Raw genomic sequence first — 21,184 nt, forward strand, 5'->3', positions numbered from 1 at the left:
ATACCTGTCGCTGGCGAGCTCATCAACCCCTTTGGCGTCTCCGTCTTTCTCTTAACAGCACTGCCACTCGCAGCACCCCTATTCAACTTTGCCCCCGACGCTGGAGTGCTGGGAACAAGCCCATCTAACATCCCAAAAACATCGCCGCCCTTTGCCGTGCCTCTCGGTGTGTTGGCGACCTTTCTCTCGGTCTTGACCTGGACTTTTCGATGGCTGTTTTCGAGCTCATCTTGAATGCTCTGCTTGAGGTTCCGAAGAACTTCAAGACTTAGTGCCTGAGCATCAAGATCCAGTTTAATACAATACGACTCCCACTTGAAAAAGAGATCCTCGGCCGAGAGGCCATGAAGGCGCATAATGGATTCTAGTTCGCTGAGGACATCAGGCTCCAGCGGCTTGTTGGGGGAGAATCGGCTTTCAATTTCGTCGGCCATCATGGGCGATAATAAACCTCGACCTGGGTTGTTCGTAGCAACTCGAGATTTCCAGCAAAGACAAAGGTCGTATATGGATTAAAAAGATCGCATTGGTGCAGGTCAAAACGTCTGGAGGGGTCTAGATGTGGGCGCGACCAGACGCGTCGTATCATAGGTAACTAAATTCCAGACCGCGTTAAGTGGTCAGAAACTAATGGTACAGTGCTACCAATCATGCACACGGTCAATTTTCTATAAAATGGGCTGGCCTTATCATGATTAGAACGACTAACTAAGAATAGGATATAGACAGTCTATGCAGATATACCGGGATTTATCAAAATTATACTCAATTAATCAGTCATTGCTTTCTTATGCTGCAATTTGCTTCTAAAACAGGCATTTCTCAGCCACTATCAAGGTATCGTATCCGCTTGTGAATAAGTAAGCGCCGTTACTTTCGTGTAGTTGTCCAAACGCCGTCTACTTGGCATAAGCCTGTCCCAGAAAAATCAACTATTCGTACCGTCATGCTCTTCATGGACCTGTTGACCAACAGTGCTGTAAAAAGAACTCGAAAAACAAGCATTCGAAGCAAAAAAAACGTCTATAACCATTCTTTACTTCTCCTTCTCCTGGACAGTACTTTTGTGTTCAATACCGCCCCATTCAGCCCAGACATTATCTGAACCGCCGTAGGCGAAGTTCACATGAACATCTTTGGGGGAAGAACTGGGCGCAATGCCGTCGGTGCTGAGAAAACTGCCAAAGTCACCTAGACTGGCAGGATCTGTATCTAGCAATGGTAGCGTGGAAAAATCCAAATTGCTACTCGCCAAGTCAAAGTTTGGCTCAGAGAGCAACTGCGTTATAGTTCGGCTCAGGGGCGTATCGAGAACGCTTTCCAGCTTGCTCTCTAGATTTAGTCGTGGGCTGCGCCTAACGCTCGCAGGACTTCTGGTCGGTGTTCTTTGTAGAAGTGCCTGTTGGCTGGGAGACAATAAATCTCTCACTGATCGAAGAGATCGTGAGACACTGCGTGTGATAGGTCGATGACTGGGTGTTGGGCGTGTCGGGGTTTTGAAGAGAGCCGAGTCAGCATCGGCCTTGGATTTGGGCGGCGGCGTGGAAGGACGAACTGGGCTGTTAAACAACGCCTCTATGTCATCATCCATGATGAGATCTTCGTTCTGAGCATCGCAAACTGCATTCTCCTTTCCGCAGATTTCCTTGTTTTGCCGACAATCTGCTGTCTTAGTCACGTTGGCATCGATCTCTCCCAAGGTCTTCGGTGTACCCTCCTTACGGGGTGAAGGGAAAAGCAGGCGTCGAGTGCTTCCCAATTCATCATCAAGGTCCATCTCAATGGGACTGTCAGCAGTCCCGGTACCTCTGGAAGCCCGGGAATGGGAAGAGCCTGGTACTGACTGGCTCATGTTCTTAGTGTGACGCCCATCAGCCGCCAGTAAATGAAAGACATTTTGCATGGCTGCATCTTCATCAACTCGTGATCCCATAGAGACAACATCAGGCTGCTTAGGGGATGAACGCTCGACTGGTCCAATGGAGTCTGTGACTGGGAACGCTTCTGAAGGAGGATGGGGCGCCGAAGAACTCTTAGTACGGGCACGTTTTGCCTGTGACTCAGGGCCCGCGGATCCCCGCTTCTTTCGACTCTGGCCTAAAAGCCCATTATCCCACTTGTCCTGTGGGCGGTGGTTGTGATATTTAGACATCCATATACCGCAAGGATTACAGAGAAGTTTCTCCGACCAGTCACTTCGATCATCATCAAAACCAAGGGCTTTCTTGATAAGGCGATGGGACAGGGGGTTCTTGTCCTTATCCCGTTTCAGAATCTCAATGGCAGTAACCCGGCCAGGCTTCTCTGAGTACTCCACGTTCTCTGGTACTCCGTCATGTTCCTGAACCCAAATCTTGCGCCAGGTCGGGGTCTCAATGGCACCGCAGTTAGTGCAGAACGGAGGCATCTCGCCAGCTGCGATTGCAGATTCTAGCCTCTGTTTAATGGAATCCTTCTTGATTTGGTTCTTGTTGGATTTACAGGGCGGGGACGAGGGCATAGGAGGGAAATCGCTCTGCGGAAAGATTGCCTCTGACAGGGTAGGTAGAGTGTTTGTGATCAAATATGTCTCAGGCGGTCCCAAAGGGTCACTGGCAGCAATCGGTTTGGGAACGCTGACCGATTTGGAACGACGAAGACAAGTTGTGGTATCTGTGGAAGCGCGGGGCGGTTCCGCAAGGACAGACTGTGATAGAGAAGATGGCCCGGCAGGCTCGCTTGCTGGTACAGATGGCAAAGCTAGAATCCCTGCGGACTGTGATCTGCCGAGTGGTCGCGAGGGGCGGGGCTTTGGTGCGATGACGCGAGAACTTGATTTTGAAGTAGGTAAAGATCCTTCAGTAGATTGGTTAGTTGAAATTGAAGTATTAGGCTCAGAAGAACTAGAGACTGCGCGCACTAATTCAAAGAGGGCATCTTCTTCCATTGCCTCCATAGCTTGGTTGCCCTGCATCTGAGTAGAATCGGGTAGCGAGGATGCAGTGGTAGGGACTGGGCTATCCTTTTCTGCAGCATCTGTGGTGGGAGGAGGTGTCGGTGCATAGCTTCGTGGTTGTTGTTTTGAGCCTGCAGGTCGTTTCTGAGAGGAATTTCGAACTAATCTAGGTATGGCAACTTTCTTCGCGGTAACGGGTTCTGATGGAGGGGGCCCAGCGGGAGTTGAGGTTGGGTAAGGAGTGTTGAAGTTCTGGATATGAATGAGCCCTTGACCTTCTGGCCCGTCTTCGATTCTGAACACTTGAGTTGGAATTCCGGTATTATCCACGTCTTCCATCACTTTTTGTGTCTTAGGCTGGCTATAAGTCTGACCCTCTTTGGCTGTTGGTAAGACAGGCTCATCCAGTAAGTCATCTGTTTCATTCTCCGCAAAGCTCGATATTTGTCGTGGTAGGGAGGGCATTGGTGGCAAAACAGGACTGGAAGGAGGGGGACTTGACCGCATGAAGGATGCTGTTCGTGGCATAGGGGGAGAAGACCGTATGTCCTGCGGGCTATCCTCTGAAAAGGCAGGAGTTTCGACAGGCGATTCTGGAGAACGGCCATCCTCTTGACTCGGGGACAAGGCACGAAGGGGTCTCGGGGGTATTTGACTGCTCAGAGTAGCACCCAGCTCCTTGCGCATCGAGGATTCCCTCCGAGGCTTGACGCCTTTGGGGCCACCCTGGGCAGGGCCGTTCAGGGGCCCTCCCTCGGGAACGGGAGTAGGAGCCCGGGGAACTTCCTGTAGATGATTCCCAGCGACCGCCTCATTGTTTGCGTTAACGGGACGGAAATTTCGAAGAGAACCAGCGGTACTAGCAGTGACACGTAGAGATTCCGGACCCGAAGTGAATGGGTTAGGAGTAGCCTTTTCGACCTTCATGGGCTTGGCTCTTTTCTTGACTGGCACTGAGCCGCCATCCTCGCCCTCGGTGCCGTCTTCGTACCCTGATGTGTTTCCTTCGGCAGGCTTCTTTCGCGGCCTACCACGAGGCCGCCCTGTCGGCGGCTTTCTATTGCGAGAGCTTCTGCTAGAGGGTCTTGACGTAGAAGCGGCGGTCGTTGACGGAGGGACGGGCATGGGTGCTATGCGTTGAACATCCGATCCTGAGTTGGCTTGACTAATCGCGGGATCTATCGAATCTCGTCGTTCAATTGTGGCAGGAGGTGGTGCGCCTTGAGAAAGCGCAGGTGATGCCACTCGAGACACATGTGCTGTGTGTCCGATATGAGGGTTGGCCTGGATGAAAGAGCTCCATTCTGCGGCACCAGAAGCCACGGCCATTTCAGCAGAGCGAGAGGGTGGCAGAGAGGCAGGCTGCAGTGAAGCGGGTCGTAAAGGCGTGGGTTGCATAGGGTGAGGTGGCATCTCAACGGGTGGGATGTCAACATTTGGTTCTCGTCTTTGAAGCCTAGAACCGACTGTGAACTTGAGCTTGACTTCGAGTGTCTCGCGGTTTCCTCCTCCGAAGACGGCAAGCAAGTTTTTGGTGACACGTCCAGTTACCATTTTGGGCGACGGAGACAGCCATTCACCACCACGCATGGAATCGAGTGCCCATGATAGCATGCCTTGTCCAACCAACGGGGTGTCTGGTTCTGAATAATCGAGTGCGTAAATGGTGTAGTCGCCCTCACTATCTTGATTTCCGAGTTCTGGGCTGCATTCGGTGATTGCCTGTAGGCACGCTCGCAAGTCGACAATGCCAATAGAGTTCTGTTCATCGAGGGGAATCGTTTGAACGAAGAGGGTTTGCGTTGAACGAGCAAGGCAATTGACTTTGGCTTCCTTGTCAAATGTATAATGCACCTTGACTGCATATCGAGTTAGCAAGGTAACTACCAGACGCATCGATTTTGCATACGACCCATAGGCCTCACTTGGACGCCTGCTTCATTTGTTTCCACGTTCTGTTGCATCGTCTGACCGTTGTGATTCCAGCCGCCTTGAATAGGATTGGGCATTTGTGAATCCATGGCGGTTAGTCCCCTGAGGGGGGAGGTCAGAGATGGCGGTTAAAGAATCAATCGTGAATTATGTCGTCGTCGTATATGGTGGGCTTATATCATGTAAGTAGAGACAAGGCAGCGACGGCCGAGAAGAAAGAAGTAAAAGGTCAAGAGGTGAAGTTTGGCAGTGGGTATTTCAATGATGCGTAGGAAATACTAGTGGGGAGGTTTAATGTTTGAGCTCGTTGGCTGGGACGTGATATCAAATTCGGGAGGCGGGCGTCATGTTCGTGACGCGCTCTAACCCGCCAAAGTCGCGTCGTGAAGCGAAGGTGGATCAAGTTAAAGTGCGTGCTGATAGTCTTGCGCGCTGGCTAGACAACGAGACAATAGAGAATAAAGTGCAAAAGGGGAAAAGAGAGTGATGGGAATGCGGGTTATGACAGATAAGAAGAACTTGAACCAAACCCCCAATTTGAAGCCTCAATCATAAAAAGTCACAGATGCTTTGAATGTGTGTTGTGATGCAGCTTCAAAGGCGTGTTCCGCTTGAATGAAACTGAAGAAAAGATGGAGGGTCGCCGTGTCACTCCAGTGGTTGATGAGCCAATAACCCCTGTCAATTACCCTTTTAGTGCCTGCAGTCAGTGACGTGAGTTAGCGCAATCTTCGCCTTCTAGACGCGCCGCCCGGCGGGTGGTGGGGGTCTACCGGAGCGAGATCCATCTCTTCCGACACGGACCGGTTCAGTGGGGCCGGATAATGCAAGTTGAAGTTGGAGCAGAACTCACGTGCCTTGCTATCTCAAGCGAAACCTTTGTTTGCTTGTCTCAATGGAAGTCGTCGCACTTTTGAAACGGTACGTATCTTTCTAGTTGGTTGCGAACCTGAATCTTTTCGCAGGCTGTTTTGCTATGGCCAACCTAGTAACTGCCGACTTGCTTCGATAACGGGAAAATGTGTAGAAATGAGCCAGAGAAAGACGGGGATGTCTCGTCTTTCTTTCGAGGCTCTTCTTGCGGCGGGACACTGTCCCTTTTATAATCTTGTCCTCTGCCTGAGGTCATCTAATAGACTCTGTCGGGTGCCTGCCTACATGAGACAGTTTGCTAACTGGATCCTCTTGCTGGTCCTGTTCCCTTATCTCCGCATTTCGTTTGTTTCTATCTCTCCTGTCTGTATCTATCCATCCTTTTATTAGCCCTGTCTGGAAAACATGAGTTGGTGTTTCTTCTTAGGCTTACATACCCGCCCACCTGGCCCTCCACTACCTGCATCTGCCCCTCTTTGGTCATTGGTCATGTCCCTAAACAAAGTCGCTACAAAATGAGACTTTTCAGCCATTGTTTCACCTCTCACCAAAATAATTCTTGTTGTTTTCATCCCAACCCCACTTCAAGTCTTTCGGTCGCCACTTTCGCCATGATCATTCTAGACTTCATGAGCGGTATTGTGACTCCATGTGGGAGGACAAAAGCATCATCTATTTTGAAGCACATTTCTCTTATTATCATCACAATTCATCTATCATCACACACACTACATAATTTACATCTCGTAGTGGCATCTATTTTTACATTTTATTCAAGCATTGGTAGCACGCGAGGAATTATAGTCGGCTTCCAGGGAGCGACTCATCCGCCATCCAAACAGCTTTGCCTTGGTCATCCACTGCCGTCTTGCGAGCGATAATCTCTCTGGCGACCTCAGCGATGCCTTGGCGACCGTTGCGCGAGGACACGATTTTGTTGGCCAGCTGCTCCTGGGTATATGTGCCGCTTGACAGAACCTGCTCGATCTCTTTCTCGGATGGCACACCAAGTTCCCGGTGAGGGTATTCCTTGAATGTGCGATCGGTGAAAAGGGCTAGTTCATTATTGGAGTCGTACTCAAAAAAGGGCTTGGCCACGTTTGTGCCTCCAATCGCCTCGAGGGACTCAGGCTGCCACTTGGGCGCCTCCTTTCGGATGAGCAGTGCTGATACACCCTCGGTGAAGTCGGGATGCTGCATGAACTTGGTGGCAATCTGGTGCTCCCTCTTAAATGTTTCAGCGATATCCCACTCACCACCTATACGCATCTGGCGAAGAGCCACATGCACAGCTGTAGGTGATCGCTTGTGTAAAGTCTTGAGCTGCTTCTGCGCCCACTCCTCAGTTGGACCCCGCTCGGCCTGCAAGGCAGCAATGATCTCACTGATGGTGTGCTTGTTAAAGCATCGGTCGATTGCCTGGCGAATTTCGCCGCTCAAGGTTATGGGCTGGTCATATGGCAGACCGGTACAGAATTCTTCAAGAGTTTGGTTGATGAGTGCCAGTCGTTCAGGCAAACCGTCGCTGTCCCGGAACCGCAGTTCGGCTAGACGTGCCTCTAGATCAGGCAAGCTGGTTGAATGCAGGTAGTGGGTGGCAATACCCGAGTAGAAGACGTTGGGACCAGTGAGTCGCTCGCTAGTAAGCGCAAGGTAAGTCCCGACAGATCCGTTCATTCGAGGAAGGAAGAACGAAGCGCCGACGTCGGGGAAGAATCCAATTGTAGTCTCGGGCATCGCAAAGACAGTCTTCTCGGTCGCGATTCTGAAAGGAGCATGGGTACTCAAACCAACACCACCTCCCATAGTGATACCATCCATGAAAGCGATATAGGGCTTCTTGTATGTCGCAATGTAGTGGTCCAGCTTATATTCGAGGGCGAAGTATTGTGCCGACTTCTGCCAACCGTCCTCACTCTCCGAGTTGAGCTTGGCGAGCGCAGCGACGTCACCTCCAGCGCAAAGGGCCTTTTCACCAGCACCCTTCATAACGACAACGTTGGCGAGATCAGACTTTTCCCATTCGATTAGTCGGGGCACAATCTTTCGGATCATCGAGGCATTGAGTGAGTTGAGCTTCTTCGGCCGGTTGAGCATGACGGTTCGTAGACCATACTTGCTCTCGAAAACTACATCATTTGGATCATCGTTTCTCTTCTCTCGGATATTGGTGGCCTCGGATGAAAGCTATGATATAGAATTAGAATTCATAGCAATAAAAAACCCGCTAATTGTGTTCACCTGTCGTGCACCGAGCGAGGAGCTCAGAATCTTTGATTGCTGGACCATATTGAAGATTCTTGGTGAGCTCCGACTTGCAACGTGAGCTGAGGCACCAGCTCGGACTGTCAAAGTTCGAAATGTCATTGTATGGGAAGAAGAATTAGCGATGCGCACATGCGATCGACATGCCCATCGAGGTGAAGAAAGAGGGGGTATAAGATGGCTTTGGAGTCTTGTCCGAGGTCCGCGGCAATGCCTTTTTCAACCGTCCGCAACAAGCCGCCTAAGCCAAAAACCCATAACTAGGTTAGCAGCCACACTTTTTGGTGGAGGTATTGCTGTCTACAATCGTCACATGACTTCTCATGAAGCTCGAAAGATGGACCCACACTAGCAGCCAATCAGACACGTGCTCAACTGGTCGCAACTTTTTGAGCTATCTGGGCTTCAGCCTTGCGCGCCGTCTCCAACATCCCAAAACTATCAGAATATATTCAAGATGTCGACGGACCCCAAGATTCAGTACGTCACAACCAGCTCTACTCTGCAGTCTTATATTACTAACAGACCAATTAGGGAGCTTCTCAGCAAGTCGCGTAATGAACTCACGTACGTGACGGACATCTCTTCCTCTTCGTCCAGCCCCGCGACAAGTCCTCGATTGCTAACACATCATCCTCTAGTGAGTACGAGATTGCCCAGCTAGAAGAACACGAGTTCTCTGCCGGCCCTCTATCTATCCTTCAGACGGCCGTTCGATCGCACGTGCAAGTGCTCATCTCCATCCGCAACAACCGTAAGCTCCTTGCGCGTGTCAAAGCCTTCGATCGCCATTGCAATATGGTGCTGGAGAATGTAAAGGAGATGTGGACAGAGACCCCTCGGTTAGCAAACGGGAAGAAGGGTCGCCCAGTGAACAAGGATCGATTCATCAGCAAGATGTACGTCTATAACACAATAACTTGTCAATTAGCGGTGACACGAACGTCAAACTTGATTACTGACTTTACCACAGGTTCCTACGAGGCGATAGCGTCATTCTGGTTCTTCTCAGCTAATAATTATTACGGTCATGGTTTTGGGGCGGTGTGAGCTCGAATTTAAGAATGGGATGTTTGTATGTCTTACGGGCAAGACTCACAGGGACTCCATAGGCGTTGAAAACATGTTGATTTTCGCATACCATATTTGTTCATTACACGTGTTATCAATATTTGCACACTGCCGAGTATCTCGACCTTACTGGCTTACATCTCCATCTTCGACCTCGAGGCAGAGGCAGAGGTCGTAAGACTGCCTAACTGCTCAAACCCAGGAAGAAGCTGGCCAATCCCCAGGCTCCAGGATCGGGAACCTCCTGATAGCCACTACCTCCGATATAGACCGTCCGACCCAGGCTGGCTTGCATACCCTTGGTCTTATTAGCCCCTTCCAGTGCTGCGTCAGCTGCGTGCTTGACGTCTCCTGTCTGGTTGAGAGCTTCCACGAAGGGATGAAGGGCGTCGACCAACGTCCGATCTCCAGGACGAGCAGGCGTGTACTTAGCCAAAGCATCGCTACTCATCTTGAGGGCCTTGGCCCAGACTTCGGGCGAGGCCGTGCCGGGGTGACAGCTCACGAAGAGCATGAACCAAGGCGTTGAGGAAGATGGCATATAGAGCCCCAGAGGTTCCATCCATGGCTGTTTCCACGATTGTTACAATTGACGAGAGATCCACCACAACGTCGCCGGTAAGAGGTTGCTCATCAATGTGCTTAAGGATTGCTGTATTATGTCAATAAATGTCTGGGGGCCATGATGCGTCGGACTGACCTTCAGCGCCTCGTTTCAACCCGATTCCACAATCGCCATCTCCGACGATGGTATCGTAATGGGTGACCTCTGGCTCGGCATCAATCACTTTTTGCAGGCCCTTCTTCAATACTGCTTGCGCGGCACTAGGGTCTGTTTTCAGACCACTAGGCTTGATATCCCCTGTAGCACCAGCGCGGCCTGTTCTTGTATTGGTATTCTTGGTTTTCCAGGTGCCGGCCTGAACGGGTGCGGACCATCCAACCACCTCACTGGGAGCATCAAGCAATTCAATCATGCTTGGAGCTTCGAAATCAGGCGAAACCACATTAAGAAGGGAAATGCTGAAGCCGAGACCGTTCAGACTGGTCATGAATGTTCCACTGAGTATTCTCACGGGCCGGATACTGTAATTTGACTCAAGCTGACTCGCAACTTCTGCAGTGATGCCGCCCAGCTCAAGAACGCTGACTCCTCCCAGGTTGTTGATCATGAGAACAACTTCTTTGGAATTAACGTCCACAAAAGCTCGATCCTTGTCTGCGGTGTCGAGCAATTGCTTGAGCATTTTACTTACGAGATCAGGTAGTTCAGCCTTCTCACGGCCAGAGCCGGGTTCATTGTGAATACCCATTCCCAGCTCCACCTCGTCTGCCGCAAGACTGCCCTCTGTATCGACCTTTCGCCCAGGGACATGCACATGTTCAAGACTGGCGCCCACACTGACGAGGTTGTCTGCTGTCAGTTGTGCATATTTGGCAACCTGATCAAGTGGCTTTCCTAGAGCTGCGAGGGCACCTGAGATTTTGTGAACGAGAACTGTACCTGCAATTCCACGACGTCCAACTTTTCCGGCCTTTGCACGACCAACACCAACATCGTCGCCAACAACCACCATCTCAACCTCAAGCCCTGCAGCCTTGGCCTTTTCAACAGCCATACCAAAGTTGAGGACGTCACCGGTATAGTTCATTACGGTGACCAGGACGCCTTTTGATGTATCGACACGAGAGGTAATTGCTGTACGTATTTGTTCTGCTGAGGGAGATGCGAAGATGGTTCCAGCTACAGCTGCGGAGAGCATGCCTTGGCCCACCATGCCGGCGAAGGAGGGCTCATGGCCGGAGCCACCACCTGAGATAATGGACACTTGTGCTTTGGCATTGGAATCAGGACGACGATAGATGACTTTGAAGTCTGGATCTAGGGCGAGCGACGGATTGGTGAGGGTGAGACTATGGAGAGCTGAGGAGACGAGGTGGGTTGGGTCGTTGACAAAGTGTTTGGCTGACATGGTAGTGGACGGATGGAGCGAGATGGTCAACCAGTATTATCGAGATGAGATGAAATGGTTCTTAATTAAGAAGATATTATTGATCAATTGGGTCTGATTTCTGAGTGATTCAAGCTTCTTAAGTACCAGCTGCCAAGATAACCGCCACTATGGAAGTGGCAATCAGGTGAGGTTATGCTGGCTGTATTCAAGCGATGAAGGATGGATGAATGGAAGCCCATACCGAGCTCAAGTGGGGGAATCGCGGGGTTTGTAGCGGGGTTGGAGCTGTGAGGCCGGGGTAGGGAATATGTCACGGGAGATGCCATCCATGGATATTGGGTATTCGGTTTAGGTATACCGAAGTTCTGCCCACTGTTAATGAGCATGTTGCCATTGGCTTGCCATCATGAGACTTGTAGGAGGTGGGCATATCGGATGTTGGTGATGGAGTTGTTGAGAACCACGCAGTTCCTACAGAATGTACAGACTGGAAATGGGGTGGAGTTGAGTCAACTGTTAGGCTTCAGACAGACATGGGAGGCTCAACAAGTTGTATTAACTGCATTGTTCAATGGTCAATGGTCAGGGGGCAATATAGAGGCGGCATTGCACGCACATGCGTGTAACCACCGGCTTTCCTATTCAAGTAATATCCTGAGGTTCGCTACAACCTGATAGCTTGTGGACCGTGTTTTTGTAAGCTTAAAAGAAGCATTTCAACCCAGCCAAGGAATAACCATTTCTAATATGCAAGCCCAGTGATTGATCAGCTAACAACTAAGATTAAAAAAGCAGAACCGTATTTACGCCCTTATTGGTGTATTGTTCTCCAAGGAATAGGGTGAAAGAGAATGCAAGTATGATAGAATGGCTTGCAGAACCCAAAGCAATGATGGCAATAATATGAAGCTGTGTGGGCTTTCCGCGTTATCTCGTGATGCAATTCTGTTTTAGAATGTTGAATGCGTACTTTATAAATGACATCAGACCCATTAATTCCTATTCCGTGTAAGACGTCTTGGGTTACTAGTCCAAATGACAACAAGTCGAGATCCTTGATAGCTTTGCAACATCCTGCATGCTCTACAGACAGTAGATGAAGTTCAGCTCCAGTGGCTGAAACAATTGTTTAAACTGGAAACCAAAGCTCGTTATAGATAAAGAAACTGTCTATCATGTGTACGCGTCAGGATACAGTACATACGCATGCTCGGTCAGACATAAGTTACGCAGGCAGGGATAATTTTCCGGCATCGTTCCCACATACCGCTCCACCCATACAGTATCCCTACCACAGTATTTCGAGAATTTCTTCAACGGCGCACGCTAACGCGGGAATAAAATAACCTAAACCAAATAATTAAACACTGAGTTCCGTGATCCCGGCTTGGCTAACTCGCTAAGTAAAGATCGAATTGCCCTTCCTGGAAACTGAAACACACGCGCCTCATCGACTATGTAGGTATACGATGGTTGCCATACGGAATGATGGTTCTTTCAGTCTCGGCCGAATTAAAAGAGATGCTCCATAGTTTCTTATCCGCTCTTCAGGTCATGCAGAAAAGGGATTGAGCCAACGATTGGATCGTGCTGGCTCCAGGAACCGCATTTATTCCAGGAACAAATGGAGCACTGCTGACACTCGAGACGATCATAATCAGGTACTGTGCAGTGCATTGCATATCTGCTTGCGCACCTCTCACCTTGCTCTCGCATTCCGTTTCTCGTGACAGACTCGAAGTCTTAACTGTCGCCTGTGTAAACCCCCTGACGATCCACGTTCCCGTAGGATCCATGTTGTTGCTCCGCCTCAAAGCACAAGCACAAGCACAAGCACAAGCATCACATCGCATGGCCCCGATGAGCCCGAGCCATGATGGGCTCTCCTTGGACAAATTCATTTCCAAAGGACCCTTCCTTCCAACTTTCAGTGGAGTCCCTGACGTATCGTCCAACATCAATCAATGTCAGTAGTGGCCATGCCCACAGCAAAAAATTGGGGTGTTTCGAGCATCCATCCCCCTTCTTGCCATGCCAATTTTAGAAGGAAGGACATGTTCTCTTTTCTGCATATCGATTCCCATTTCATTAACGTTTTCTTTCGTTGTTCTTGAGCTACTTAGGTACTCTCTTTTCATCTACGTGGTTGGATATTTCTATCACCATATATCGTTGAATTCATTCTTGGCGACGCGTCTAAGTGGGATACACGAACCGAGCTTGGCATCAAGCAGGGTCCAGTCCATCTGTTATTCCCGTCTTGTCTTTGTCTTGGTATTCCGAGTCTTGGGTTAAGCTGCCAAGATGCATTCATTACTTCGAGCAACTACTGCGATACTTGGCTGGGCAGCAGCTGTCACTGCCTACGACGTAACATGGGATGACAACAGTAAGTTTTATTTTCATCGACAAAGTAGTGGAACTAATGCATTGTGGTAGAATCTATCGAGAAGGCCGCCGGCCAGGCAGCTTTTGGCTTGGTATCATACTACACAGGAAACAACACTGGCGATACACCAGGAAACTTGCCAGATCCTTACTACTGTATCTCTCTCATACCAATCGAGCCATAAACATTTACTGACCATTAACAGGGTGGGAGGCTGGCGCGATGTTCGGTACTCTCGTTGATTATTGGTGGCTCACCGGTGACGACTCTTATAACACAATCACAAAACAAGCCATGATTCATCAAGCCGGCACAGACGGCGATTACATGCCCGATAACCAGACAATGACCGAAGGAAACGATGACCAAGGCTTCTGGGCAATGGCTGCAATGTCAGCAGCTGAGCATCAGTTCCCAGATCCTCCTGAGGACACACCCGGATGGCTCGCTCAGGTTCAAGCTGTCTTTAATGAGTACGTCAGTCGCTGGGACGCAGACTACTGCGGTGGCGGTATGCGTTGGCAGATCTTTAAGTGGAATACTGGTTTCGACTATAAGAACGCTATTTCCAATGGCTGCTTTTTCAATGTCGCCTCTCGGTTAGCACTGTATACGGGTAACGACACTTATGCGGACTGGGCTGAGAAGTTGTGGAAGTGGCATGAGGATTCTGGCATCATCACCGATAAGTTTGCAGTTCAGGACGGTGTTCACATCAGTGATGCTAAAGGAAAGAAATGTACCGATATCGACAAGACACAGTGGTCTTATAACACGGGGATCTTCCTGCACGGCGCCGCGGTCATGTATAACCTTACCTCGAGCGATAGCTGGAAGAAGCGAGCAGACGGTCTCCTCGATGATGTTTTCAACAAATTTGTCAAAGATGAGATCATCTACGAGCAGTTTTGCGAGCCTCACAAACAGTGCAGTCAGGACCAGCAGAGCTTCAAGGGGTATCTTGCACGGTGGTTGGCAGCCACCACGCAACTTTATTCTTCTACAAACGACAAGATTATGAAGCTCATCAAGACAAGTGCCCAGGCCGCCGCTAAAGTCTGCACAGGCTCACCCACAGAGGGTTACAAGGGGCCTGCAGGCACAGCATGTGGCTTCTCTTGGACGACGGGTAGCTTTGATGGTTCTGTTGGAGTTGGTCCCCAAATGAACGCCCTCTCGATCCTCATGTACACGCTGGTGGAGAGTGCCAAGGGGCCTGTCACCTCGAAGACCGGTGGAACGTCCAAAGGAAATCCTGGCGGTGGAAATACGGACATTAACGACAATGATGGAACCCCTCCATTGAAGGACATCACGACGGCTGATAAGGCTGGCGCTGGTATCTTGACGTTCCTGTTCCTTGCCGGTGTCATCGGGGGTGTTTCATTCTTGGTCATCGACTTTTAGACTTTTAAACTTCTATAGTAGGGCATGGCGTTGAGAGGCGGTATCTGTTATATTTATTGTTTTGAGGCGTTGAGAGGTTGCTAGGTTGGATACCTTGCACTTTACTTGGCCTCAGACTTGTAAGTCAGGCTGCAGAGTTATACTCACAAATCCTATTGATTGCGTTGCCTATGTTCATGAACCCGCGATGACCCAATCAAGAGCTTCCATATGCCCATCTGTTACTTGTAGTTGCTTGCTTTTAGCAAATCTTATTCTCAGACTGCGCTTCGTAGCGATGAGAACCAGATTCTTGTGTTTCAGATCCAAAGGAACCTTTGAGTAATGGTTATCGATTCTTGGTGTAAATATGCCGTTCATTCAGCCCTTTTCATTAAGATCTTATGGTTAAAAACAACCTTATCAGTAGATGATCCAGATCGAACTCAGTATCTCCATCCATTTAATGCTCAAACTCCAAACCAAGAAATAGGACTATTTTACACTATTCCGTGTCCTTCAATCTACCATGCTCGTCCCTGGACATCCTTGCATATTGCGTCTTCAAAAGGGGAGTATCTGCACTGACAAGGGAGTTAATCCACCTTTCCTCTTCCTCGCCCCCTTCTGTCGTCTTCACCGTCGCATGGCCCATCAGTACCGGATGACAATTAACATAGACGTTCTCATACTCGTGAGCCGGCACGTTAAACGTTTCGTGAAAGATCCCCACATGCTTGAGCTTAGACTTATTGACGTAGTCCCATGCCTTCCGGTGTAATTCGTCATGTGCGAAGCGGTGCAGACTCTCTATGTCACGAAAGTAGTAGATCAGAAGAAGGGTGTTATTGCTGCTCTTTTCATCTCCACGCCATGTTGAGGAGCTCAGCATACCATATTCGTCTCGTTTGGAGGCAAGATCATTATGCATAGCCATGAAGTATTTGCTAATTTGCTCCATGCCTGGTGCTGCGAGACCGAGAGGGTGGTTGGCCTGGATTCCGAGATGAAAGACTACAACGGGACTTGCTCCGGGAGTTGAACCAAAGGATCCAGTAGAGAAAGGGAGCTGTGCGGTGGCACGGCCTGGTACGACATTCTTATTATACTCATTGGGGTTTGTGCTGTAAAGTTGGATCGTGGTTGTGACAATGGAGTTGAACAAGACGGCCAAGGGTGGCACGACCGCCCAACGGAGAGGAAGAACAGCACAGAGGGCAAGTTGGATGAACGACCCAACGACTACTGTAGTTTGAGGTTTGAAGCAGTCTTTGAGCATGAACTTATCATGTGTCAGTTGAGAATAAGTATGAAAACAGGGCTCATGACTTACAAGCATCCCAGCTGTTGAGGCAAATGTCAGAGGCCGGGAAGTTGGCTCCATTTTGGAACGGAATTCCGATTTCTTCATCTTGTGGTTGGTTAAGTCGTCCAACTCAAGTAATTGACTGCCAGAGTCAGAAGAACAGCATCAAGGATCAAGGGCGCGTGATTTATATATAAACTGTTCTTCCTACAAAGGTGGTCCAGCCACTGCCACATTATAAAAGTCCCAAGTCACAAGGAACATGTCTCAGTAATACGTTGATGAAGCGAATGCGAGATCCAGAAGCAGCAATATGCTTCGATGATACTGCATACGAAGACTAACGTTGGTCTAGCCAAGTCACTCTCGGTGGTGGTGGCTTGCTCGCACTCGCTTAATGCTCAAAATCTCCGATGAATGGTGCTTAAGTATTTCTATCAGTTGCCCTGAAAATATACTTTTGCCAAAAATAAATCGACAGAGTAATGCTATTAGCCAAGCTCGGAACGAGAACTTGCATTGCTCCAGCCAAGTTTTCCGAACTCCGTTGGTTATTATAATCACGACTGCAAAACTGCAAAACATCGGACTGCTTATTTGACCGTGTGCTCACTGTGCTCCGACCTTATTAAGTCCGTTGCCCGACGAGCTCTCTGTAACTTCATGTTTACGCCCTGCTACTGCAGGATCACTCACACTGCGGATAATCTCCACCGTTTTGAGCTGCGTCGTCCCCATGTCCAAGATCGAACCTATCTCCACTCCTGGCTGCCCCAGCAACGAACAATAGATCGAGTTCTTAAAGACGAGTCCGGCGGTAGATCTGCGTACTAGCCGAGACTCGATAAATCTAAGACACGAATGCCTTGCTAAATCTTTAAAGAACAGTGAGAATGTGCTAGCGGGCGAGTCAGAAGCTCTTAAAGTGAGAATGTTGCCTGTCGTTTAAGTCATGGAAGGATGAGCAATGTTTCAAAGATTTAATAAACTACGAATTGACTTAGAATGTGACGGTTCCCTAGTCGTCACTCATGAGGGTCGTCTCACTATCATAATCCTAAATAACACCAAAAACCCAAATTGCATGTGCACAGATTCTCAGACGATACGTCCAAATAACCGACACACAAGCCATACAAGAAGAGATACAACCAACAGAAATAGCAAAATAACTCTCGCAGTATGAGATTCAAACAAGTCCTTCCAAGTGTGCCAACAACGCGCAACGAAATGGGATCCATTACTTGCAAACTCCATCAGGGGCAGCCGAGCCTCTTTTTCTTTCTTCGTCATCAAATACCGGTCTGTGATACCGAAACTGTGTACGCCTTGCCATTTTTATGTAAAGAAATGTGTGCAAATCGCTTCAAAAGTATGTTCAACATAACGTAGATGCGCTGCGAAAAGTCGGGGCAAAGATTGTCTAAGCGGTGTTTTCCTTGTTTTGTGTCTGATGAGGATAGTTGGGGTCCGTCAGGGACTTCTCCCACTCATCCATCAGGGTTGTCGCGGTGCGTTTGATGTTACTGGGCGAGAACTGGTTGACGATATTGGGTAGAAGCTCTTCTAGCTTGGGAGAGAGCAAAGGGGTTTCGTAGCCGGTTGAGTTCTTCTTACTATGCCAGGTTAGCATCTTCACTTACAATTCATCTCAATTCCAATGCCAAGTGACTTACGAGGGTGAGTCCGCAGGTTCTCCCTCATCTGAAGTAGCAGACATATCGTCCAGTCCACCGCTGCCAATAGTAGATCCACTCCAGCGAGACGTCTTGGAAGATGAGGCCGGAGATTCCCAATTAGACCAGTCGTTATCATCCATCGAATCAAACCCAAGAGGCTGCCAAGAGAAAGACTTGTTCTTGGACTTTGTTTTGCTCCGAGCAGGCAGTTCGGGCCTTTTCGATGCTGTGCTTGTCGAGGTCGAGGATTTGGTCTCAGTTGTATCCGAGTTGTTGTGAGGTGGTTCAAATACTGTGCTCACTTTGGGCCGTAGCGGACGATTCGGTCGTATGGTATCCTGGTTTCGATTGGCTTCGCCACGTTCGTTGACACTGTTGGAACGAATGGGCTGGCCATTGATAGGCTCATCCCCGACTGTAATCTGGCGTATGTCCTCGACAAAAGCCCTGAGGCCCAGCTTAAAGTCCTCGACAATCTGTGGAACAACCGGGCCGTTTTGTTGTGTGCGTGGCTGCCACGAGGCACGCTTAGATAAATGAGGGTTTGTTAATTGAGCGGTCCTGCGCTCTATCGAAGGTAATTTCACTTGCTCGTGCTCGTGATCACGATCCTGGTATAATGAGAATCCTGCGTCTGGTTTCGCCGGCGATAGCAGAGATAGGGTTCTTGTATGCCCGCCACGGAGGACCCTTCTTCGGTTGGGAGTCGCTGGGTTCTGAGTCTGCTGTAACAATTTCCTGCGATCTGAGTCGACACTTCGCCGGATAGATGCAGCATCATCTTCTGAAGACAAAATGGGACTACGAAATGCCTCAAGAGGGATGGTGTCGCCCTTCTTCTCTTGTGCGGTCCATTTCTTCTTGAGCAACGTTAGATCTGCCTCGGCACGCGACAATTCCTCACGCAATTCGAGCACACGTCTCTCCTGAGCAGCAATTGCGATGATAAACTCATTTGCGTCAGCAGGAGTGGCAATGCCAGATTCGATTGGTGTTGGGGGGACTGATGACATGGAAGCAGAAGTCGGTGTTGGTCGGGAAGGGTCGCTTGTAGGTGGTGCAATTGGAAGCGTCAAAGAGAGTCGATTGACCTGGCGGTTCATGCTGGATACACTAGATTTGGCACGAGCGTGGCCACGTCTGAAAGGAACGCTCTCGTCCTTTGAAGCCGGTCGGGAAGGCATTGCTGCTGTTGAAGTCATGCTGCCGTGGCGGTTGTGTGAGGAGGAATTCAGGTGTCTCGGGTTGGACCCCTGAGCCAGGTCACGAACAGGAGCGTACCTGGGGTTGACAGAGGCAGCGACACCGACAGTGGGAGAAGCAGTAGCAGAAATGGTCGAACTAGGGGCTGTCTCAAAATTTGAGTTGGATGGAGTGGTGGGAAGAACTAAATCCGCTGGCAGACGGTCGGCAACTGAGTAGCGTCGACGGATAGCTTGTTGTTGCGAGGCCATGCCTATTAACTCGTAGGGATTCGACTTATTGAAAAGTAGGGAACGGAGGCCGAGCACTCTTCGGCGTTTATGCAAATTGAAATGTAACTGAGAATGGAAATGAGTGGCTGGAGCTCTTCGGGCTCTGAGGCGCCGCAATCTAGCAGCGGCTACAGCAGCAACAGCGGCTCTGGTAGTGAGCGCTCTATGGTGTAACTGTGTCAGATGGCGGTGATCATCGAAGAGAGCGAACGAGCAACGATGGACAACGCAGATTTGAAAGAGAAAGCCAGTCATCAGAATAAGGAGAGAGAGGCGAGTCCAAGGTGGATTGTGGGTGGCTTAGTGGTGTATCAAGTTTCGCATGGGGTATGGCGCCAGCCGGGGTGGATTTTGGCGGAGTGTCCACCAATTGCTCAGTGGTCGTCGTCGTAAATAGAGCCCTGCAGGCGTTCGGTAGCATGCCCCTAGATCCCCTAACTTGGATAGACGTTGACTGGGCTCCTTAGCACAGCTGGGCGGGCGTTGAACCAGGCGGGGGGCGGTTGTCAGGAGAATAGGAGCAGTGGAACACCATTGGACGCTGGGGAGGACGCAGGAACTTCTCGAATTAGGAAGCCAGGGACGATGAGGCTTGCCGGGGGCCAGACGCGAACAAATTGACGAATCCCAGTAAGGGACAAGATGACGTTAAGCGGATGGGGCGGACGATAAGGAGCCGTTGAGTGAATCAATTGTCGTCGACAAAGTGAGACTGTATGAGATAGAACAAAGATGATATAAGAGGAAAGAATAATGATGAAAAAGAGGGTTGACGGCAAGAAAACGACCGAGATTGTAATGAGCGAATATTCCCGAACAGGCGTTTACGGGATGCAAATATGGAATGTCGAAAAAGCAAAGGAAACAGGATGTTGTTGATACGCAATTCCGGGAGAATGGCTAACTCGACGGCAGCCCTGTCAAGGTAACTGGAGCCGCGAACAAGTATCCGTACGTCTCAGTAGGCGAGTGGTCCTGTAATTGAGGATATAATGCGTGTAATACTCGGGACGCGTGAACTCGATCATGGGTTAAGGCCAGGCAAGGTAAAGTATTGGACATGAATTGTAGATGTTACTGCAGCAGGGTCTCGTGTGTTGGAAATTGGGGCATGTTTGTTTACATAGGTAGTTATGGAGGGAGGCTCATAAATCAATCAAATGGATCCTCCGCATCCATCAAAACACCATGCCATGCCAGTGCCATGCGAACTGACCCAAAATCTTGCACTTACGGCCCAACCCGCAGGTCTCACTTACAGGTTGTGACAATCGCACCACCTGACCCCGACAACCAGCTGTCGCTGCCCCGTTTTGCGCCATCCATCGAGCGAGCCCAACGCCTTGTGGGAAGTGGACCACATCCCCAGTTTGACTCACAAGGTCGGCCATCTCAACTTCTTGGTTTCAACTTTTTCGATGCTCGATTCATCAGACCGCCCCGTTGATACCCTCTCCTCTGATCCGTTGTCAAGAGCACTTCCAGCTCGACAGGCTACTACTGCAGCTTGTGCGTTAGATCATTTCTTGTTAGGCAAGGGTTCCAAGAGGACGACAAACGAGCGTCTGCGCTGCCCGTAATTACCTTTGTCAAACAAAGTTCTGATATCTCTTTGCCATCATTGGCTGCTTGGTACTGAAGCATCATGGACTGACTGACCTGGCTGACGGGTCGACGTTTGTCACGACGATAGAGAATTCGTTCCCGTGACCCTGTCATCCAGGGTCAGGGGTCTTTGCCCTTTTTGTCTTTGCGCCTGCAGCGGACCTTGCATTAAAATTGCAGATCGAGGAGAGTTGAGCACAATTCTGCACCGTCGCCTATGCTGCACGTAATGACTAGTAGGTTCGTAATAATTGCACTCGTAAGCTGACTTGCATATCTAATTGACTATTGCTCTTTTGGGCCATCCTTCCAT

The 21,184-nt window shown here is 49.7% G+C and overlaps 7 protein-coding genes across 13 annotated transcripts; 2 read left to right on the forward strand and 5 right to left on the reverse strand.

Moving 5' to 3' along the window:
• Positions 1-683: 683 nt before the first annotated feature.
• On the reverse strand, positions 684-5,979 carry FOXG_01787 (uncharacterized protein). 5 transcript variants are annotated; one of them, XM_018378805.1, is made up of 4 exons: positions 5,721-5,737; positions 5,641-5,657; positions 4,845-5,567; positions 684-4,794 (listed from the first exon to the last, which is right to left on the reverse strand). In XM_018378805.1, exons 3-4 carry the CDS (start codon positions 4,954-4,956, stop codon positions 1,037-1,039), a joined length of 3,870 nt encoding a protein of 1,289 aa, XP_018234785.1. In that variant the 5' UTR covers positions 4,957-5,567; positions 5,641-5,657; positions 5,721-5,737; the 3' UTR covers positions 684-1,036. The 5 variants fall into 5 exon arrangements, with proteins under 5 accessions (XP_018234785.1, XP_018234783.1, XP_018234784.1 ...); XM_018378803.1 differs by lacking the exon at positions 5,641-5,657 and having other exon boundaries at positions 5,725-5,979; XM_018378804.1 differs by lacking the exon at positions 5,641-5,657 and having other exon boundaries at positions 5,721-5,966.
• Positions 5,980-8,275, reverse strand: FOXG_01788 (uncharacterized protein). 2 transcript variants are annotated; one of them, XM_018378807.1, is made up of 3 exons: positions 7,982-8,275; positions 6,178-7,927; positions 6,058-6,111 (listed from the first exon to the last, which is right to left on the reverse strand). In XM_018378807.1, exons 1-2 carry the CDS (start codon positions 8,105-8,107, stop codon positions 6,539-6,541), a joined length of 1,515 nt encoding a protein of 504 aa, XP_018234787.1. In that variant the 5' UTR covers positions 8,108-8,275; the 3' UTR covers positions 6,058-6,111; positions 6,178-6,538. The 2 variants fall into 2 exon arrangements, with proteins under 2 accessions (XP_018234786.1, XP_018234787.1); XM_018378806.1 differs by having other exon boundaries at positions 5,980-7,927.
• FOXG_01789 (small nuclear ribonucleoprotein Sm D2) lies at positions 8,267-11,269 on the forward strand. The gene is made up of 4 exons (XM_018378808.1): positions 8,267-8,485; positions 8,540-8,572; positions 8,647-8,904; positions 8,979-11,269. The coding sequence occupies exons 1-4, from the start codon at positions 8,463-8,465 to the stop codon at positions 9,019-9,021; spliced, it is 357 nt and encodes a 118-aa protein (XP_018234788.1). The 5' UTR covers positions 8,267-8,462; the 3' UTR covers positions 9,022-11,269.
• FOXG_01790 (dihydroxyacetone kinase) lies at positions 9,119-11,296 on the reverse strand. Its single transcript, XM_018378809.1, has 2 exons — positions 9,777-11,296; positions 9,119-9,728 (listed from the first exon to the last, which is right to left on the reverse strand). Exons 1-2 carry the CDS (start codon positions 11,047-11,049, stop codon positions 9,520-9,522), a joined length of 1,482 nt encoding a protein of 493 aa, XP_018234789.1. The 5' UTR covers positions 11,050-11,296; the 3' UTR covers positions 9,119-9,519.
• A 1,393-nt stretch (positions 11,297-12,689) lies between these two features.
• On the forward strand, positions 12,690-15,095 carry FOXG_01791 (uncharacterized protein). Its single transcript, XM_018378810.1, has 3 exons — positions 12,690-13,420; positions 13,471-13,575; positions 13,626-15,095. The coding sequence occupies exons 1-3, from the start codon at positions 13,336-13,338 to the stop codon at positions 14,825-14,827; spliced, it is 1,392 nt and encodes a 463-aa protein (XP_018234790.1). The 5' UTR covers positions 12,690-13,335; the 3' UTR covers positions 14,828-15,095.
• A 24-nt stretch (positions 15,096-15,119) lies between these two features.
• FOXG_01792 (uncharacterized protein) lies at positions 15,120-16,436 on the reverse strand. Its single transcript, XM_018378811.1, has 2 exons — positions 16,140-16,436; positions 15,120-16,088 (listed from the first exon to the last, which is right to left on the reverse strand). Exons 1-2 carry the CDS (start codon positions 16,215-16,217, stop codon positions 15,312-15,314), a joined length of 855 nt encoding a protein of 284 aa, XP_018234791.1. The 5' UTR covers positions 16,218-16,436; the 3' UTR covers positions 15,120-15,311.
• A 610-nt stretch (positions 16,437-17,046) lies between these two features.
• Positions 17,047-21,065, reverse strand: FOXG_01793 (uncharacterized protein). 2 transcript variants are annotated; one of them, XM_018378812.1, is made up of 3 exons: positions 20,851-21,065; positions 17,789-20,766; positions 17,047-17,728 (listed from the first exon to the last, which is right to left on the reverse strand). In XM_018378812.1, the coding sequence occupies exons 2-3, from the start codon at positions 19,519-19,521 to the stop codon at positions 17,536-17,538; spliced, it is 1,926 nt and encodes a 641-aa protein (XP_018234792.1). In that variant the 5' UTR covers positions 19,522-20,766; positions 20,851-21,065; the 3' UTR covers positions 17,047-17,535. The 2 variants fall into 2 exon arrangements, with proteins under 2 accessions (XP_018234792.1, XP_018234793.1); XM_018378813.1 differs by having other exon boundaries at positions 17,047-20,766.
• Positions 21,066-21,184: the final 119 nt, after the last annotated feature.

The sequence above is a fragment of the Fusarium oxysporum genome, chromosome 5 (assembly GCF_000149955.1).
Source record: "Fusarium oxysporum f. sp. lycopersici 4287 chromosome 5, whole genome shotgun sequence".
Taxonomy (NCBI): domain Eukaryota; kingdom Fungi; phylum Ascomycota; class Sordariomycetes; order Hypocreales; family Nectriaceae; genus Fusarium; species Fusarium oxysporum.

Bases quoted from the DNA above. Each gene is read 5' to 3' on its own strand.
- FOXG_01792 (XM_018378811.1), bottom strand. From the start codon at position 16,217: ATGAAGAAATCGGAATTCCGTTCCAAAATGGAGCCAACTTCCCGGCCT. The intron at 16,089-16,139 runs GTAAGTCATGAG...ACACATGATAAG, and splicing joins CCTCAACAGCTGGGATGCTT to TTCATGCTCAAAGACTGCTT.
- FOXG_01791 (XM_018378810.1), top strand. From the start codon at position 13,336: ATGCATTCATTACTTCGAGCAACTACTGCGATACTTGGCTGGGCAGCA. The intron at 13,421-13,470 runs GTAAGTTTTATT...GCATTGTGGTAG, and splicing joins CGTAACATGGGATGACAACA to AATCTATCGAGAAGGCCGCC. The intron at 13,576-13,625 runs GTATCTCTCTCA...GACCATTAACAG, and splicing joins CTTGCCAGATCCTTACTACT to GGTGGGAGGCTGGCGCGATG.
- FOXG_01787 (XM_018378803.1), bottom strand. From the start codon at position 4,956: ATGGATTCACAAATGCCCAATCCTATTCAAGGCGGCTGGAATCACAAC. The intron at 4,795-4,844 runs GTATGCAAAATC...CTCGATATGCAG, and splicing joins CCAAGTGAGGCCTATGGGTC to TCAAGGTGCATTATACATTT.
- FOXG_01788 (XM_018378806.1), bottom strand. From the start codon at position 8,107: ATGACATTTCGAACTTTGACAGTCCGAGCTGGTGCCTCAGCTCACGTT. The intron at 7,928-7,981 runs GTGAACACAATT...TCTATATCATAG, and splicing joins CCTCGCTCGGTGCACGACAG to CTTTCATCCGAGGCCACCAA.
- FOXG_01790 (XM_018378809.1), bottom strand. From the start codon at position 11,049: ATGTCAGCCAAACACTTTGTCAACGACCCAACCCACCTCGTCTCCTCA. The intron at 9,729-9,776 runs GTCAGTCCGACG...GACATAATACAG, and splicing joins GTTGAAACGAGGCGCTGAAG to CAATCCTTAAGCACATTGAT.
- FOXG_01789 (XM_018378808.1), top strand. From the start codon at position 8,463: ATGTCGACGGACCCCAAGATTCA. The intron at 8,573-8,646 runs GTACGTGACGGA...ATCATCCTCTAG, and splicing joins AAGTCGCGTAATGAACTCAC to TGAGTACGAGATTGCCCAGC. The intron at 8,905-8,978 runs GTACGTCTATAA...ACTTTACCACAG, and splicing joins GATCGATTCATCAGCAAGAT to GTTCCTACGAGGCGATAGCG.
- FOXG_01793 (XM_018378812.1), bottom strand. From the start codon at position 19,521: ATGACTGGCTTTCTCTTTCAAATCTGCGTTGTCCATCGTTGCTCGTTC. The intron at 17,729-17,788 runs GTAAGTCACTTG...AACCTGGCATAG, and splicing joins GAACCTGCGGACTCACCCTC to TAAGAAGAACTCAACCGGCT.